Here is a 20,956-nt window from a genome sequence, read left to right on the forward strand (position 1 = left end):
TTCAGTTTAGGGGTAATTTTTTTTTTACATTTCCCATTTGGCTCATATGTTCTGGCATGTTTTTTTCAATAAGTTGTTTTCTTATGCCTTGATATTTTGGTGTGATTAGCTTCTTGTCTCCACAGGAAGGTACGTTGTTTTTATAATGAGAATTTAAGTTGTGTTTTGGTGAAACAGAAAGCCACTGTTCACTCAATATTCATTTTGTTCAGTTTGTGACAAGTTGTCAGGTATTTTTTCTTTCGTTATGGATGAGTTGGCGGATTTTCTGAGCTTAAGGGCGGAGTGGACGCCTAAAAAGGAAAATGAACCAGTAGTTAAAACCGAAGATGATACGGTAGTTAACCAGATAACGAGCGTAAGTCCGTCAGGTGCAGAACCAGTAAATAACTTAGAGATGAAGGTAGATGCCTTGCGTGATTGTGTCTACGATTTGTTGCAGGAAGTTAGAGAGAACAGGAGAGGCCTGCGAGTGTCCCTGTTAAATGCCTCATGAAGCCCCGTGACATCCCGTCCTTGAACTGCGTCACTTGAGTGGAGTAGGAGTTGGCCGGTTAGCTGTTTTTTTTTTTCTCACAGGTGGAAAGTTGCTCAATAGATAATAGAGAGAGGCAACAGATAGTTAAAATGCGTGTGGAAGCCCCATTAGCTTTACTGGTGCAAACGGTAGTGGAGAAGGAAGTAACCTGGGCACAATTTAAGCAATATCTTACAAAGGAGCTCACGGACCAGAATGAGGAAAGGTTATTTGATTCTCTGAATGATTTAAAATATTCGGTGAAGGACGACCCCATCGAGTTTATGACAAGGTTGAAATGTAAACTAGCTTTGGTTACCGTAAGGACCGATGCTGATGACGTGCCGTCTCAGGACAGGTTGATTAAGAGCAAACTAATAAAAGGAATGCCGAGAGACTGCAGGGAAAGATTAGATCATTTTTTTATGAAGGAGGGGCAACTGATCAAGGGCAACAAAAATGGGATAAAAGGCCCACTTGGTTGCCAGTTCCTTAAAAGTCAAGAGAGTTAACCAAAATTTAGGGACAAATTACTTGAGACCTCCTCTTAAAGGAAGTCAAGTCATAGGAAGGTGGAACAACAGAAGCAGGCTGAGAGTTCCAGAGTTTACCAGAGAAAGGTATGAATGATTAAGAATACTGGTTGACTCTTGTATTAGAGAGTTGGACAGAATAGGGATGAGAGGAAGAAGAAAGCCTTGTGCAATGAGGCCGCAGGAGGAGGGAAGCATGCAGTTAGCAAGATTAGTAGAGAAGTTAGCATGAAAATAGTGACAAAAGACAGAAAGAGATGCAACATTTCGGCAGTGAGAAAGAGGCTGAAGACAGTCAGTTAGAAGAGGGGAGTTGATGAGACGAAAAGTTTTTGATTCCACCCTCTCTAATAAAGCTGTGTGAGCAGAACGCCCTCAAACATGCGAAGAGCACAAGGATGGATAAGGCCCTTGTACAGAGTTAGCAGTTGAAGGGGCGAGAAAAATTGGCGGAGACGCCGCAGAACGCCTAACTTCATAGAAGCAGTTTTAGCAAGAGATGAGATGTGAAGTTTCCAGTTAAGATTATGAGCAAAGGACAGACCGAGGATATTCAGTGTGGAAGAGGGAGACAGTTGAGTGTCACTGAAGAAGAGGGTTTAGTTGTCTGGAAGATTGTTTCGAGTTGATAGATGGAGGAATTGAGTTTTTGAGGCATTGAAAACTACTAATTTTTTTCTGCCCCAATCGGAAATCTTAGAAAGATCAGAAGTCAGACGTTCTCTGGCGTCCCTGCGTGATCTGATAACTTCATGATCGTCTCTGAAAGAACGTGGAAATATGTAAGTATCATCAGCGTAGGATTGGATAGGGCAAGAAGTTTGGCTGAGAAGATCATTAATGAATGATAGAAGGAGAGTGGGTGATAGGACAGAACCCTGAGGAACACCACTGTTAATAAATTTAAGAGAAGAACAGTGGCCGTCTACCACGGCTGCAATAGAACGAAAGGAAACTTGAGATAAAGTTGCAGAAAGAAGGATAGAAACCGTAAGAGTGCAGTCTTGAAATTAAAGCTTTGTGCCAGACTCTATCAAAAGCTTTTGGTATGTCTAACGTGACAGCAAAAGTTTCACCGAAATCTCTAAAAGAGGATGACTAAGACTCAGTAAGGAACACCAGAAGATCACCAGTAGAGCGACCTTGATGGAAGCTATACTGGCGATCAGATAGAAGATTGTGAAGTGATAGATGTTTAAGAATCTTCCTATTGAGGATTGATTAAAAAACTTTAGACAAGCAAGAGACTATAGAACGGTAGTTTGTGGGATGAGAACGGTCACCCTTTTTTATAACAGGCTGATTGTAAGCCAACTTCCAGCAAGAAGGAAAGGTAGAAGTCGATAGACATAGTTGAAAGAGTTTGGCCAAGCAAGGTGCAAGCACTGAAGCACAGTTTTGAGAACAATAGGAGGGACCCCATCAGGTGCCTTCCGAGGGTTTAGGCCAGTAAGGGCATGGAAAACATCATTACGAAGAACTTTAATTGTAGGCATGAAAAGTCAGAGGGAGGAGGAGAGGAGGAATAATCCCAGGATCATCCAAGGTGGAGTTGTTACCAAAGGTTTGAGAGAAGAGTTCAGCTTTAGAAACAGAAGAGATGGCAGTGGTGCCATCAGGATGAAATAAAGGAGGAAAGATGAAGAGATAAAGTTATTGGAAATGTTTTTGGACAGATGTCAGGAGTCACGAGTGGAGTTTGAGTTTGAAAGATTTTGACATTTTCTATTTATGAAAGAGTGCTTGGCAAGTTGAAGAACAGACTTGGCATGATTCTGAGCAGAAATATAAAGTGCATGAGATTCAGAAGATGGAAGGCTCAAGTACCTTTTGTGGGCAACCTCTTTATCATGTATAACACAAGAACAGGTTGTGTTAAACCAAGGTTTAGACGGTTGAGAAAAGAATGAGGAATGTACGCCTCCATGCTAGACACTATCACCTCTTTTATGCACATAGAGATGGGTCTCTGACACAGAAGCAGTAATCATTCCAAGGAAAATCAGCATAATACCTCGATCCTCACATCCCCCCAACTGGCAGAGGCAAAACGCCAGAGTGACCTCCATTTTGGGTGATCCTGAGGAGGAATTGGAGAAATAGGACAAGATACAGAAATGAGATTGTGATCGGAGGAGCCCGACGGAGAAGATAGGGTAACAGCATAAGCAGAAGGATTAGAGGTAAGGAAAAAATCAAGAATGTTGGGTGTATCTCCAAGACGGTCAGGAATACGAGTAGGGTGCTGCACCAGTTGCTCTAGGTCACGGAGGATAGCAAAGTTAAAGGCTAGTTCACCAGGATGGTCAATGAAGGAGAGGAAAGCCAAAGCTGGTGGTGAACATTGAAATCTTAAAAAATGGAGATCTCTATGAAAGGGTAGAGGGACAGATGTGCTCCACTTTGGAAGTCAAATAGTCAAAGAATTTACTATAGTCAGAGGAGTTAGGGGAGAGATAGACAGCACAGATAAATTTGGTAGTGACTATCAAGTCTAAGCCAGATGGTGGAAAACTCAAAAGATTCGAGAGCGTGGGCAAGAGAGCAAGTTAAGTCATAGCGCACATAGACGCAACATCCAACTTTGGAGCGAGAATGAGGATAGAGAAAGTAGAAGGAACAGAGAAAGGGTTACTGTCAGTTGCCTCAGACAGCTGTATTTCGGTGAGGAAAAGAAGATGAGGTATAGTGAAGGAGAGGTGGTGTTCTACAGATTGAAAATTAGATCTAAGACTGCGAAGTTAATGACGAAAAGTCGAGGAGGTGTCAAGACATTTTGGGTCGCCAGCAAGAGAGCAGTCCGACCTGGGGACATTTTGGTCCCTCCCAGAACGGGACTCCGAGGATGGATTTGGAGTCGCCATTTTGAATTTTGAATTTTAAGGGAAGGGTGTGTATGTGTGTGTGATAAGTGCATGTAGTTTTGTGTGAAGGAGAGTTATCTTTGGAGGGCAGGCTGTGACTGCCCCCTTGAGTTGTGAGACACAAAGGGAAACGTTCAGTGAGATCACAACTAGCTTTAATGGAAAGTTCACAGCACTCCCTGAACTAGTGCTATTAGACCTCGCTGGGAGTAAATTATCGTTTCGGTAGGTGTCTACTACCTCCTCGTAATAACAATTTATAAAATAGTTAACGACGTTGAAAAGATAGACAAGCAAGACCTGGTGTTGGTGGCAGATGAAGCTGGAAGGACAAGAGAACATGCAAAGAAGATCAGGAAGAGGCAGTGTGTGTAAGTTATTGGAAAATAAAGTTCTCCACATAGAACGGTGGAAAAATGGAATACATTGAGTGATGAAGTTGTTACAGCACATAATATACATAGCTTTAAAGAAATATTAGATCAGTGGAGATATGGAGACAGGACACTATGAGCCCCTCTCGAACCCTTTACAATACAACTATGTAAATACAACTAGGTAATTACACACACACACACACACACACACACACACACACACACACACACACACACACACACACACCTGCCAGCCAGATCCACCAAGTTCACAACGGCCTGCTTTGCTGTTTCTTGTCCAGCATTGTTTTTGAATTTCTGTATGACGGTGATGCCAACGATGGTGTGGGCGCGGGATGAGGTGGCGTTCATGTTGGTGGAGGCGATGGTGCGGTTGACGGTGCCCTCGTTCATCTTCTGCTCAATTTCGTTGTAGTTGGTGACCAGAGCCAGCTTGAGGCCTTCAGCTGTTCAGAAGGTTGTTTGGGTGTGATTTACCCTTCAATGCTGGGACACATTTTACCTTGAGATATGAGTACGATTAAACGATTCTATTGACATTCATCAGTTCCTGTCGTCACAATAGTACTTACCATAGAAGCCTTTCTTCGGGTGTTGGCGGACCTTGAGGCCTTTCTTGCTCTTGGTGGGGTTGAGCAGGTCATGAACTACCTCATTGTAGATCTCCAACATGCTGAACCTCACTTCAAACTCCTTCTCCTCTGTGTTTTGTGTGATGCCATTAAATAAATCGTTACAGAACAATGGCACGATTCCTGAAAGTTTAGGAATAGATTTTTATTGTTTTTTTCCTTTCTTTACACTGTGTTGTATGTTTCTTTCTTTGTCCATCCATCTGTTTTCCATTCATTTCTTTCTCTCACTTTCAAGAATCAGGATACATTGACGATCCTTGTATGTGTTTCATGAAATTGTAACATTCTTTTGATTTCACGTGATGGATATGCAGAACTTTTAAGAGAACCATGCAGGCTTTCAACAACTCAACAACTATCTATGGTTAAGGGCAAAAAAAAAAAAAAAAAAAAAAAAACAAAGGTGACAGTCTCCAAAGAATGCAGTCAAAAGGTTCATCCAAAATTTTGAGGAGAAACATCTGAAAACACCTATGAAATGTGGACTTTTTAATTTTTTACCTTTATTGGATCCATATCCAATGAGAGACTAAGATTTTCCCGAGCCTGTCTGCCCATAAGCGAACAGTGTGGAGTTATAACCAGCCCAGGCGTTTGCTAAGACTCCACCTCCCAGATCATTGTACACCGTGTTCTGTCAAAAGGCGAAGAAAGCTTAGCATTTATAGTGACAGTTCTTAATGGTGATGAACAGGAAAATGTAATGAGGATGATAAAGGGAAGAAGAAAAAAGATAATGGTAATGATGAAAAGGAAGATGATGATATTGATGATGAAGAGAAGGAAAAGATGGTGATGATGAGAAGAGGCCAAGCTAATGATGATGAATGATGAAGAGAAAAGAAAAGTTGATAATGATGACTCCAAGAGGATGATAATAATGACCAGCAGAAATAACCAGAATGTGATTTTGATGACAACAATGATAGCAATAACCATAGGTGGTCGTTACCGTCACAGATCATCACGCTAACGCCATCAGATTATAGCAGCTATCCGATGACATTTTTTCTGAGTTAGTAGTTAATCGATATCGTGAATACTTCTGGGTCCAAATTAGAGTATAACTGATAATCTTAGTTTTATATTCCAGATTAGCGTAAGAATGACCTGCCCTCTCTCTCTCTCTCTCTCTCTCTCTCTCTCTCTCTCTCTCTCTCTCTCTCTCTCTCTCTCTCTCTCTCTCTCTCTCTCTCTCTCTCTCTCTCAGCATACTTGGAGTTGGGTGACTGCTTGGCAAAGTAGCCATTGGGCTCCTCCTTGCAGCCGTCAAAGCTCCAGTAAGAGTAGTCGTAGGTGAAGGACTTGACATCGGCCGAGTCATCAGGGTTGGTGACCGTGGTGATATTTCCCTTCATGCTCACTACGCACTTGGCCTTTCGTCCCAGCTCCCGCTTATTGTGTGCCAGAGTTAAGGGGAATGCTGATGGAATAGGAAACTAAAGATAGTGATGAAAATAACTTGATAGGAAAAGGAATAGAATAGATAGAAGCAAAGGTGTGTGTGTGTGTGTGTGTGTGTGTGTGTGTGTGTGTGTGTGTGTGTGTGTGTGTGTGTGTGTGTGTGTGTGTAATGGTTTCCTTGAACGTGTATTGATATCTTAACAAAATATTGGACAATGATTATTCCACCTACTTGGATGTTAGGATTATTTAATTGTTGTTTGCTTTTCTTTCTAATTTTATGTTTCTTTTGTATTTTGTGGTCAATAAACTTACTGTGTGTGTGTGTGTGTGTGTGTGTGTGTGTGTGTGTGTGTGTGTGTGTGTGTGTGTGTGTGTTTCTCCCCAAAGATCTCATTCTTGGCATTAAAAAGGATATCATTGGCCGGACCCAAACCGCCACCTTCACATTCTCTTCTTCAGCCATTGTAGTGGTGCCTTCCTTCCTTCCTTCCTTCCTTCCCTAGCAATGCTCCTCACTCAGGCAGCCTCAGCTCTCCTCACGCCTGCAACACACACAGCAATCAAATTCACTCATGCATTTGTAGAATAAAATGGGTAGGTGAACATGGAATGACACTAAGAAAGGTGTGGGTTAATTTCACACGCCGTGACTGTTGACCAGTGATATCTGTTTTCTAAAATCCCTGAAGTTGACATGACACTGTAGCCAAAAATAAGAACAAGAAGGCTGCTTCATCAAGTAGAGAGTTTCATTACCACAGGTTAGACGCCCTTTAAAGGAATCTGCTGCTTTTATCCCTTAATGGATCAGATAAGGGGTTTTAGAGCTCCCAGTTAGTACAGGAACCCATTTTGTATACGTAGCAGTGCATGTAGTACAAGATAGGAGGTTTAATACCTACTAAAGTCCGCGAACGTGTTTTTCACTCTAAAATGCAAGAGATGGGAGGTGTTACAGCTATCTCTTAAGCACACGGATAGGAAGTTTCTTTCTCATACAGCTTGGTTATTGTATAATAATATGGAAAAAAAAGTCTCCGGTAGCGTGACTGTTAAGTCACGCGCATTCCACTAAAATACTCCCCCACCACAGACCACCCGGAATAAAAAGGTGTCATAGGAGAGTTAGGAGATAAGGGAGATAAAGAAGAGAAGGGGGGGAGTAAGTAAAAGCAAAGACAAGAACAGGATGAGTAAGAGAAGGAAGGAGTCAGATGAGTGGGTGACTGGATGCGCGGGAAGGAAACAGTTGAGTGAGTGGGAGTGAGTGAGTCGAGTGAGAAGAGCAAAGAGTGAGTGAGTGAGGGAGTACATGATAACAGCCAGAAGGGATCATGGAGAGGAAACGAGTGCCAGGGACCTCTCACGTCCTGCACTGGCAAACATACTCACCACTGTCACAAATTAAAGTAGAAAAAAAAAAAAAAAATTGACTCGCACAATGAAGCAAAAGGAAAGGCTGAATATTGACAAAGGGGCCACAGTGGTACTACAGTGGAACCATGCGTGCTTTGGGGTCAGAGGGGTCTCCAAGGGCACGGTTCGAATCCTGTCCACGGTCCGAGTGTAGGTTGGGCTTCCTCACTCAGGGCAACGGCCCACCTTTAGCGGGTGGGCTTTAAGATAGGAGGTACCCCAAAAGTATCCCTTTGCCCATAAATTCCCGTGAAAAGCCCACATGGTATAAATAAAGGAAAATAAAAAAGCATCATTTGCAAAATTTATGTATATTTATTCTAAAATTATATCGGTTAAGGATATGTAAATATGATGAATTATACTGAAGATAATGATAGTTCAGTAAAGTTGGAATCCCTGATATATATCATTCCAACTTAAATGAACTATCATTGTCTTCAGTATAGTTCATCGTATTTATGCGTAACTGATATAATATCAAAACAAATACACATAAATTTTGCTAATGATGTTTTATTATGGATAACATAGGGATTAGATAAAGAAATATAATTCACGACTTCGCCATCTATATAAATGCAGAGCCGTACATATTTGACAGATAAAGATTGAGGTGCAAGTTACGCTTTCACTAAACAGAGAAGCAGGGTTGCTTGACGCCTCACTCAAGAGCTCGTGCTCAAGAACTTTCAAGAACTGGTCAAAGTTTTTTGTTTTTTTATGGCTGGATGTCCTTACAATGAGTAGCCTATGCCATGGTCAGTAACCCACCTCAGTTGTACATACAAATACTCCGCGATGTGGTTAGGCGGGGTAATAAAGCGTTGGTGATTAACTAAAACGATATATATATATATATATATATATATATATATATATATATATATATATATATATATATATATATATATATATATATATATATATATATATATATATATATATATATATATATATATATATATATATATATATATATATATATATATATATATATATATATATATATATATATATATATATATATATATATATATATATATATATATATATATATATATATATATATATATATATATATATATATATATATATATATATATATATATATATATATATATATATATATATATATATATATATATATATATATATATATATATATATATATATATATATATATATATATATATATATATATATATATATATATATATATATATATATATATATATATATATATATATATATATATATATATATATATATATATATATATATATATATATATATATATATATATATATATATATATATATATATATATATATATATATATATATATATATATATATATATATATATATATATATATATATATATATATATATATATATATATATATATATATATATATATATATATATATATATATATATATATATATATATATATATATATATATATATATATATATATATATATATATATATATATATATATATATATATATATATATATATATATATATATATATATATATATATATATATATATATATATATATATATATATATAAATATATATATATATATATATATATATATATATATATATATATATATATATATATATATATATATATATATATATATATATATATATATATATATATATATATATATATATATATATATATATATATATATATATATATATATATATATATATATATATATATATATATATATATATATATATATATATATATATATATATATATATATATATATATATATATATATATATATATATATATATATATATATATATATATATATATATATATATATATATATATATATATATATATATATATATATATATATATATATATATATATATATATATATATATATATATATATATATATATATATATATATATATATATATGTCACATAATGATGTACGTCGTACTTGTAATTGATTCTTTAATTATTATTATATTTGTATGTATACATGTATGTATAAGCGTTGGCACCCAAGGATTCTACATGGGTGGGTAGACATGATCACACTAACCTACGTCACAGTGTGTTGGAACTTTTCACAACCTATTTCGATTGCCATCCATATATTCGGTTGCATCTACTTTATATCATATAAGTGATCTGTACGTTTACCTTTTATGTAATACATCTTAACATGCATACTTCTGAGTCATAAGTAACTTTCCTTTACCTAATTCATGTAATTAGATGACTATATCCGTCGCTATATTCATGTATAGTGATAAATTCCGGTGTCAGCACTTTTCGAGGCACGCAGGCCTCCGAGGGCTGGCCTGAATAGAGTCTTGTGAGGATGCTAGGCGTGATCACGCCAGGGACATAGGTCTGTCCTGCATCTGTCACGTTCTTCTGTAAAGGGTTTTGGTATCTGCGTATTTATTATAGCGTGAAGTGTTGCTCTTAATGAACAATACTCATCAGTATGGCCCTCGAGCGGTAAAGACAATCACTGTCTTTTGATACCCAGGAATTTAAGAAAACCCATTAGTACATTTAGTACTTATATTTATAGTTTATTATACACTTTCACGTAAGTACTGAGCCGAAGAGTACTGAATCTCAGCACCGTGATTATCTATTTGTCACTGCCCTTGTCATCACAATTAAGTCACTTAAACACTGTCACGTGCACTTATTACCTACCTTAAACAAGACTCAGATAATTGTCTTAGTGCGAATGTTCGTGTCAGAGTTCACACACACATGTTCCGTTGCGCACACCGCGCTGGTCACCCGCTGGTCAGATCGGAGTACTCATCTTGACTGCCCGGTGGCATTCCTATTAAGGTCCTCGTGATCACGTGATAGGGTGTGGATAGGGTGTGACATCGTAGGTGATAGGTTTCACAGGAACATATCACATGTGAATTATTCTATCAAGCTATTGCCTATTCGACCAGTTTAACATTTACAGATATTTATGATTATTATATTATTGCTTGTATTAGCCTTTTCCTAACTAATTATTTTCCAAGAAACTAGGAGTGAAAATCATAATTAGACACTTTTCCAGCGGGCATCAGAATAGGAAATTTCTATCTAAGCTTCTAGAAGGTTCTGGGCTACAGTTATGATGGTTCTCTACACCATGTGCTAACACTTCTCGCCCCAAACCTCTGTATCTAATTGTAAATACATATGTATAAGTTATATTCACCTGAAGAATCACAGAAACACTCCCAAGTGACTTTACTTACAATAAGACGGTAAGAACTAATTAATAACCTTCCGGGTGATTCATAATTCACTCCGTCCGGAACACTGGTGGTAGCTTACTGAGATATGAATACTCAACTCAATTGTTAAGTGTAGTATAAACAACAGTGGTCAAAATGAAGTGAAGAACGGACACATTAAACGGGAAAATAATGGTATGAAACGGCGGGGCACCAGCAAGGTACTGAGACGGAGCTGAGCGGCCAGTGACTGTTTATATGACTTTCCTGACCTGCGAGACAAAAGGAATACTCTCCTTCCAAAACACTCTGGCTTGTTTCACCCATCCTGCCACTCCCAAGCAGTGATGTTAATTGTACGACAATTATCGTATTTGTACGATAATATGGCTGTTTGTACGATGTACGATACATAGGTAAGAATCGTACACCAATATACGATAATTGAGTGGCAAAGTGTTTTTTATTTTTATATTTGTAATAAGGTACTGTAATAATTGTGTAAAGAAAAAAATATCGATGTCAACATTTCAGAGAGAGAGAGGGGCTGGGGACTGGGGAGGGAAGGAAAAGGAGAGAGACGCTGTCAGTCACAGTCAGTGTCAAGTGACAAAATGATCTTATTAGTGTGACTCTTAGTGTTAGTATGGTGAAGGGCGAGTTTTCCTTCTCTTATCATATGTTCTATTTGACGTATAACGGTATGAAAAACAAAACATTCTCATTATGTGGCACTAATGGGCAACAATAAATAAAGGAATAAATAATAAGGGTTTTCCAGTGTAGGTTGTGTTGCGGAGAGTGATGGACTGACGATTGACTGATACGTTGACCCCTTGGAGATACATGCACATTGACACTGTACGTAAGCTTTTATCAATATATAGTTTTATATATATATATATATATATATATATATATATATATATATATATATATATATATATATATATATATATATATATATATATATATATATATATATATATATATATATATACACACACACACACCTTTGTGTAACCTTTGTATGTGTAGTATGTCATTTGCATATGAAAATGAATGAAAATTAATGAAATGTTCAATACAGTGTATAATGCAGTTCTGATGTGTGTATATTATTTTTCCGTTGGATGTACGATAATATTAGGCAAAATACGATAATTCTGGTGGTTCGGTACGACAATGTGGGCTAGAAAAGTTAACATCACTGCTCCCAAGATCACTTCTCTTATCACAAAAGAGGAGACTTAGGAGACACAGGGTGAAATCTAATATAATTTAAAAGGGTCCCCTCTGTCTTATCAAATCATCAGAGATTCTTGGCAAAGACATCATCGGCGCAGTCGTTCTCGCGCAGACCATCACTTCACCCCATATAAAGGACCTCATCGTCTGTAGAGAAGTTTCTCATGAAGAAAGAAGGTCTTCCAAGTGGCGGACGACCAGCGTAACGAGTTGATTCACCCGACTAGTCTACACTTGTAGCGCAAACACTGTTAGAGTTTAGGAATTACCCGCCGTTTTTGCAGTGAGACGACGCTGCGTGTGTAAAAATAAAACTAATTTATATTTACCTCTCAGACTCCATTTTCTTTTCAGCCCAGTAGAAGCACATCTTCCCATTTTCTTTTGAGTGCTGTAGGAGTAATTCAGACAAATCTGTTACTGCCTTCTAAACTTAAACATTGATAATTTTTCATATAACTAACAATACTAAAACATTTCTTTCAGGTAAATAACGCCTTTGACCGTTGGAAATATACTGAAGTGTGTAATTACTACCTAATTAAGAGGGAATTGCTAACACTACTTTATATATATCCCTGGAATCATGCCAAGTCTGTTTTTTCAATTTGCCAAACACTCTTTCATAAATAGAAAATGTCAAAATCTTTCAAACTCCAACTCCCCTCGTGACTTCTGGTATCTGGCCAAAAACATCAACAACTTTACTTCTTCATCTTTCCCTCCTTTATTTTATCCTGATGGCACCACTGCCACCTCATCTGTCTCCAAAGCTGATCTCTTTTCTCAAACCTAAAAACTCCACCTTGGATGATTCTGGGCCAATGAGGCACGAGTGATAGTTTCTCCTTGTATTAAGTTATGGCATCTCAGTGAGGCTTTCTTTTCACTCTTTTTGTTGCCCTTCGCTAGTGCCCCTTTTGTCATATAGAAAACATCATTCAAGCTCTTACCACTGTCTCTTATTCTCCCTCCTCCTGAGAGTCATACCACTAATTTTGGCGCAGGTGGGCGGTGTGGTGATGCCAGTTCGGGTGGTGGGTGGTGGCGTGGCAAGGGGCACTGTCTCCGTCGGGATGGTTGGCGTTGATGAGGTAGAGGCACGAGCTGCACTGCTCACACCCACTCTGGAGCAAGGCTTCCCGTCCTCCTCCACCCCAACTAGTGCCACTGTTACCTGGAGATTGGTGAGTACTGTTTGATAGATTGATAGATGAATGGATAAGCAGATAAAAAGATAGACAAATAAACCCGCCTGCTGATCATGTCAGAGTCCTGCACCTGCCCACCAGATCCACCGGTCCAAGCACATCGAGGGGATCTATGTGCTGGGGTGTGAACGAGGCAGTGGCTTCATCCATCCTCGGATACAACAACAGCTCCAGACCCACGACATTTCCCTCCTGCACCATCCACACTCCCACCACAGCCACAACCACGAGCCCGGCCCCACCACCCACACCCTGGAGCAAAGGGAGTCGTCCACTTCAGAGCATGCGGAGTGGCCTGACAGTGGAGGAGGGCCCCACACCTCACTGGCAGAGGAGAACGTTGAGCACATCCTCTTAGGTGAGGAGTGGCTGCAGGGAAGCAAGTGTACCAGGATTGCTCACTTAACACTCCTATGCTCTCTGCAACGTCCATCATTTCTTTTCATAATACAGGAATCCCAATCAAGTTTCTTTTCTCTCTTTACTTTAGATATTCAATAGGAACTACTATTATGCAAATCCTTGCTAATGTTACACTGCTGACACTTGACCTCTGTTTCATTTGTGCAGAAAATGAGTCTGGGAGAAGCACTACATCCTCCAACACCACTGTAGGGGAGGAGGGAGGTGATGACTTCCCACTGCCACCCACCTGTTCCAACCTGAGAGTGATGGGCCACACCCTTGTCCTGGCCAGGTCCTCCTTCCAGGTGGTGGGGCTCCATCCCTTCACTTCCTACTGGTTCCTGCTCCTGCCTCACTACAAGGGTGTGCTGGGTGTGCCTTCCAACATGCAGTCTTTACAACACCACAGGATGGTGAGCTTTTGGGCACATGGCCTCACCTGTGTTAGGGCTGGCACCTCAGTAGAGGATGCTTTTTTTTCTTTTTGGGTTTTGTTTTTTGTTCCCCTTGGCCAGCATCCCACATATATATAAAAGTTTTCAAGTGAACAAAGGTATGGTGTTAAGAGAAAGAAAATACTTGCCTTGTCTGTTAACTGAAATATATTCAAGGTTGCTTGCTTGTTTGATTAGAGTACTTAATGGTTGTAAATTAATAGCTCCTCTAATCAAGGAAATTCTTTAGAGACATTATCATTAGAATTTCTTCAGTATAATGAGAGATGCATCACTTAGCTCTGTTCCTGGTGTTGGCAGTGCCTGCAGGGTGGCCAGTGCTCTCAAGGTGGTGGGCCGCCAGAGTGGGGCAGGACACATATGCCCTCACCCTTCACTGGCGACCACTGCCCCCACACCTTGCCCACGGCATCATCAACAGGTATCAGGTGAGTGCTGGAATGTTCACCTCCACACACTTGTATAATTCACACACACACACACACACACACACACACACACACACACACACACACACACACACACACACACACACACACACGGTTTTGATAAAGTACCACATCAGAGATTACTATGGAAAATTAAAAACATAGCTGGCTTACAGGGAAAATTACATTAAGCCCCCGCACTTGGCAAATTAATTAGTCTGGCGAAACTACCTCCAAATGCGAATTTCGCCAAGCACGAGTTCTTTATACCATATAAATTACCTAAAAAAAATGCCTCAATCAGTCTTTGGTCATTGCCAAAATCCTCTTTTGACCCCTAAAATACCTTTTTTCGAGCTGAAATAAAATCTTTTGCCTTCACATAATAGAACACATGTACAAAACAGACCAATAAACAATAAATAAAGCTAATAAGACATGATATAAAAGTTATAACTCCCGTTTTTCCACCCGTTTCTCTCGCTCACTTTCATCCTTGCCGCCACCACCATTGTCCTTACCCCACCGGTACCACCTGTTTCGCTGGTAGAGGCCTTGTTGGAGGTAAATTGCCAGAATTAGTTCCCATGCTAGCAGAACAGAGGACAGGACAAACAAAATGGCTGAAGGGCTCTCACTTTGCGTTCTGATAAGTTTAGAGAGAGTCTGACGTCACCGGAGAGCCGCGTGGTTCGCCGTGCGGCCGCCAGGGGACCGCCAAGTTTTAATTCAAATCGCCAAGCGTGCACTCGGTGGTCTGTGGCCACCCTACCGCCAAAAGTGAATTTCACTAAGCTGAGATTCGCCAAGTGTGGGGGTTTTCTGTATATATTGGACTGAATAACAAACTTCTTAAAAGACAGAAAAATGAGAACAGTGATAAAGGGTGAAGAATCAAAATGGTGTAGAGTTATTAGTGGAGTTCCACAGGAAACAGTTCTGGCCCCAGTAATGTTCATTCATAGTTTTTTTTTTCTTTTTTACGTAGGGAAGAGGGCCAGCCAAGGGCAAAAAAAAAAGGAAGTTAAAAAAGGCCCACTTGAGTGCTGGCTCTCTAAAAAGTGCAAAAAGTGCCAAAACCGTCAGCCAGAATTAGGGGAGCAAATGCCTCGATACCTCCTTCTTGAAAGAAGACAAGTTGTAGGAATTCGGAAATACAGATGCAGGGAGGGAGTTCCAGATTTTACCAGTGAAAGGAATGAATGACTGAGAGTACTGGTTAACTCTTGCATTAGGGAGTTGGATAGAATAGGGATGAGAGGAAGAAGAAAGCCTTGTGCAGCGAGGCCACAGGAGAAGGGAGGCATGCAGTTAGCAAGATCAGTAGAACAGTTACCATGAAAATAGCGATAAAAGACAGAAAGGGATGCAACATTTCGGCGGTGAGAAAGAGACTGAAGACAGTTAGTGAGAGGAGGGGAGTTGATGAGACGAAAAGCTTTCGATTCCACCCTATCAAGCAAAGCTGTGTGACTGGAACCCCCCCAAACATGCGAAGAGTACTCCATACAGGGACGGATAAGGCCCTTATACAGAGTAAGCAGTTGGAGGGGCGAGAAAAACTGTCGGAGACGCCTCAGAACACCTAACTTCATAGAAGCTGTTTTAGCAAGAGATGAGATGTGAAGTTTCCAGTTAAGATTATGAGCAAAGGACAGACCGAGGATATTCATTGTGGAAGAGGGAGACAGTTGAGTGTCATTGAAGAAGAGGGGGATAGTTGTCTGGAAGGTTATGTCGAGTTGATAGATGGAAGAATTGAGTTTTTTGAGGCATTGAAAACTACTATATTTTCTCTGCCCCAATCGGAATACTTAGAAAGATCGGAAGTCAGGCGTTCCGTGGCGTCCCCGCGTGATCTGTTGACTTCCTGAAGGGTTGGACGTCTCTGAAAGAACGTGGAAAGATGTAGGGTGGTATCATCAGCGTAGGAGTGGATAGGGCAAGAAGTTTGGTTAAGAAGATCATTAATGAGTAATAGAAAGAGAGTGAGTGACAGGACAGAACCCTGAGGAACACCACTATTAATAGGTTTAGGAGAAGAACAGTAGCCGTCTACCACAGCAGTAATAGAGCGGTCGGAAAAGAAACTTGAGATAAAGTTGCAGAGAGAAGGATAGAAATCAAAGCTTTATGCCAGACTGTCAAAAGCTTTTGATGTGTCTAACGTGTATCATGATGTGGTAGAGGAGGTGGAGGCTGTGGCGTAGTGGATGAGGTGGTGAGCACAGAATCGGGCAGACATCCACGCATAGATTCGAATCCCACCATATATCACTTTGAAGCTATGCCATTTGTCGAGTGGTTTAAAGTTACCTACATGTCACCGTGATACTCAGGTTCGAGGTGGTCACACCAAAGATGTGCTTGGGTGGTGATATGGGCCTTAATATGGGTACCACTACGAATAAAATTGCCTGCGCCACTAATGGGTGGAAGTAGAACAGCGCTTCCCACATATACTCTTCAAGTATGCCTACAGGTGCTATAGGCCATAACATAAAAAAAAAAAATAAATAATAATAAGACCGTATGTAGAAGAGACTTTAAGAAATGTATAGTTTTCCAAACAGAAGCATAGCAACATGGAACAACTTGGATAAAACAGTGGTTCAAGCAAGAAATATTCCTGACTTTAAGGCTAAACTGGACAGATATGGAGACAGGATAGCACGAGCATGGCTCTTTTCCTGTAAAACACAACTAGGTAAACACACACACACACATACACACACAAACACACACACACACACACACACACACACACACACACACACACACACACACACACACGGCCCGGTAGCTCAGTGGTTAGAGCGCTGGCTTCACAAGCCAGAGGACCGGGGTTCGATTCCCCGGCCGGGTGGAGATATTTGGGTATGTCTCCTTTGACGTGTAGCCCTGTTCACCTAGCAGTGAGTAGGTACGGGATGTAAATCGAGGAGTTGTGACCTTGTTGTCCCGGTGTGTGGTGTGTGCCTGGTCTCAGGCCTATCCGAAGATCGGAAACAATGAGCTCTGAGCTCGTTCCGTAGGGTAACGTCTGGCTGTCTCGTCAGAGACTGCAGCAGATCAAAAGGTGAATTACACGCGCGGAGCCGTCGAGCAGGACGCACGCATCTGAGCAGCTCGCTGAGATTACTTCAAAAGGAGTTAGACCACAGGCCTAGATGTATGTATAGGGGGAGAGGGGGCCATAGGTTCTCCTATCTCCAAAGGAAATAAGTGTTAGACCACATATAGATAATTAATGAACAACGAGAGAGAGAGAGATGGAACCAAGTAGCGCTGCCAGGCGCACGACAGAACCAAAACATACGGCGAGTGGGAACCAACGCATTATAGAAACCCCTATAGGTTTAAGAAAACTGACTGATGATAGTATGGATAAGGATTTCGCGGGTTTCCGGGATGAACGAAGTAATATGAGAAGACTTGTTTATGTAGAAAGGGAATTAAGAAACATGAAGGAGGTGATAACCAGTCTTATGGATAAACAAGACCGACTGCTTGCAGAAAACACAGCCCTGAAACCAAGAGTAACTGAATGTGAGAAAGTAAGTGAAATAAACCATTCTTCCTTCCTTCTTTACTTCCTTCCATTCTTCTCTCCTCCTTTGCCTTTTACAGCGGAAGCATCGACCTTTCCTCCTTTCCTCCTACATTGTCTCCATTTGTCTCCTCCTCTACTTCATTCGTCATCTTTATACACTCTTACGTTTCTCCTCCTTTTCTTCCATTAAAACACTTCTCTCTCTCTCTCTCTCTCTCTCTCTCTCTCTCTCTCTCTCTCTCTCTCTCTCTCTCTCTCTCTTCCACTCTCTCTTCCATCCTTTCACTCTATCATTCAAGAAGTCACTCTTCCTCCTCCTCCTCCTCCTCCTTCCATGTAAAGACTCAAACATCATGTATTTTGTTCTCAGTTTCCTTCATTTGTTACTTCCGCCCTCCGTCCATCCTTCCTTTCTTCCTTCCTTCCTTCCTTCCTTCCTTCCTCCTTACAGGAACTTCTCTCCTCCTCTCCTTCAGTTTTCCTCCAGTTACAGGAACTAACACAAAAGTAGTCTGCCTTGCTTTCCTTTTTTTCTCTCTCTCTCTCTCTCTCTCTCTCTCTCTCTCTCTCTCTCTCTCTCTCTCTCTCTCTCTCTCTCTCTCTCTCTCTCTCTCTCTCTCTCTCTCTCTCTTTCTAACATTTCTATCTTCGTTTTTCTTTCTTTCCTCCTCCTCCTCTCCTCCTCCTCCTCCTCCTCCTCCTCCTCCTCCTCCTCCTCCTCCTCCTCCCTCCTCCTCCATCTTTTTCTTCTTTACTCCATCCCTTCTCTGTTAGTTTCCTTCATATTCTTGCTTGATTTTAGTTCTTTCTTCTTTCTCAATCCAATTTTCTCATTTCCTCTCTGTTTTTCTCTCTCCTACTTTTTGCTGTCATTTTCCTTGTTTCCTCTTATTTTCCTATCTCTTTTCCTTGTTTACGTGATTTTAGCAATCTTCATTGCATCTTCTCCAACCTATTATCTTTATTTCCTTCTCCTCGTTCTCCTCGTCCTCCTCCTCCTCCTCTTTAAACTTTTTCTCCATGTCCTCTTCCTCATTTACCTCTTCTCTCTCTCTTCTCTCTCTCTCTCTCTCTCTCTCTCTCTCTCTCTCTCTCTCTCTCTCTCTCTCTCTCTCTCTCTCTCTCTCTCTCTCTCTCTCTCTCTCTCTCTCTCTCTCTCTCTCTCTCTGCCAGCTGATTAGCACCGCTGAAGGAAAAAGGGCCAAGCTCGGTAAAGGCGAGTTGGGGTTCCTCGAATTTTTCCACTGACATACATGATTTGAATTTAGTTGAGGAAGCAATTAATGGGACAGAAATATTCTGCACTCAAAGTGACCTCAGGGCTCAGGCTGCAGGGCGACTGCGGCATGGTGGATGGCATCAAGCTGTCCCACAGCAGGACCTCCTGCTGGTGCTGGAAGAGGCGGCGGCTTCTGGCTGCCTTTACCTTCCACGGCAAGGAGACGGGCTACACGCCGCCGCCCAGGTGGCGACCATCAAGCTGGACCGTCTGATGAAGAAGGACGGGAGACTCCAGTTACCGTGACTTGCTTTGCGGGTGGCACCCGTGTCTTTGAGAAGGAAATGCCCCTGGCTGACCTTCTGCGGGCTCTCAAGTGCACCGCCAGAGGGAACCAGGCGGCCCTCTACTTCTGCCTCGTAGGTGAGAAAAAGGGAAGCAGTCAGGCCTACACAGCGCTGTTCTGCAATGGCAAGCGGGTTGGGGATGGCGACATTGCCGGCCGCTCGGGAGGGTGCTCCGGGAGGCCCGCCTCCATCCCGAGGCTGACTTCCAGGACGCCCTGGACCAGGTCAGCACGGATCCTGAGGATGACTTCCAGGACGCCTTGGACCAGGTCAGCCAGGATCCTGAGGATGACTTCCAGGACGCCCTGGACCAGGACAGCACGGATTCTGAGGCTGACCTGGACGTGGAGAGTCTGGGTTATGAGGGTGACCTGGAAAGCGCCAGCCTAGATTCTGAGACAGACCCAGAAGAAATCAGTCTGGACTATGATGCTGACCTGGAAAGCGACAGCCAGGACTCTGATAACGCTCAATCTATATTCTGAGGATAACCTGTAAGAGGTCTGTCTAGATTAATAGGATTTTGAGGCTGACGCACCCTCACATAGGCAAGACCAGGCAGTAGGGGCAGGGTACGAGGGTGAAGGCGAAGCCTTATGGCAGAGCAGCTGGACATCCTTCCAGCCTGGTTGGTGCAGTGGTTGGCCGTTCTACTAACCTAACCTAACCTAACCAATGAAACCAACCTAACCTAACAACGAAACCAACCTAACCTAACAACGAAACCAACCTAACATCGAAACCAACCTAACCTAACAACGAAACCAACCTAACAACGAAACCAACCTAACCTAACAACGAAACCAACCTAACCTAACAACGAAACCAACCTAACCTAACAACGAAACCAACCTAACCTAACAAACGAACCAACCTAACCTAACAACGAAACCAACCTAACCTAACAACGAAACCAACCTAACCTAACAACGAAACCAACCTAACCTAACCTAACGAAACCAACCTAACCTAACAACGAAACCAACCTAACCTAACAACGAAACCAACCTAACCTAACAACGAAACCAACCTAACCTAACAACGAAACCAACCTAACCTAACAACGAA

General features: G+C 40.9%; 1 protein-coding gene and 1 long non-coding RNA gene across 2 annotated transcripts in view; one reads left to right on the forward strand and one right to left on the reverse strand.

The window, feature by feature from the left end:
- Positions 1–20,956, forward strand: part of LOC123512657 — a 357,957-nt gene that overhangs the window by 81,443 nt on the left and 255,558 nt on the right. The window contains exons 3-6 of the mRNA XM_045269133.1: positions 13,278–13,457; positions 13,542–13,839; positions 14,052–14,299; positions 14,642–14,769. Coding sequence (XP_045125068.1) covers positions 13,293–13,457; positions 13,542–13,839; positions 14,052–14,299; positions 14,642–14,769 — 839 coding nt within the window. The 5' untranslated portion in view covers positions 13,278–13,292. The remainder of the gene's footprint in view (positions 1–13,277; positions 13,458–13,541; positions 13,840–14,051; positions 14,300–14,641; positions 14,770–20,956) is intronic.
- On the reverse strand, positions 4,493–6,347 carry LOC123512663. Its single transcript, XR_006677158.1, has 4 exons — positions 6,163–6,347; positions 5,449–5,581; positions 4,885–5,067; positions 4,493–4,758 (listed from the first exon to the last, which is right to left on the reverse strand). It is a non-coding gene; the product is annotated as an uncharacterized LOC123512663 (long non-coding RNA).

Source organism: Portunus trituberculatus, chromosome 34 (assembly GCF_017591435.1).
Source record: "Portunus trituberculatus isolate SZX2019 chromosome 34, ASM1759143v1, whole genome shotgun sequence".
NCBI lineage: Eukaryota > Metazoa > Arthropoda > Malacostraca > Decapoda > Portunidae > Portunus > Portunus trituberculatus.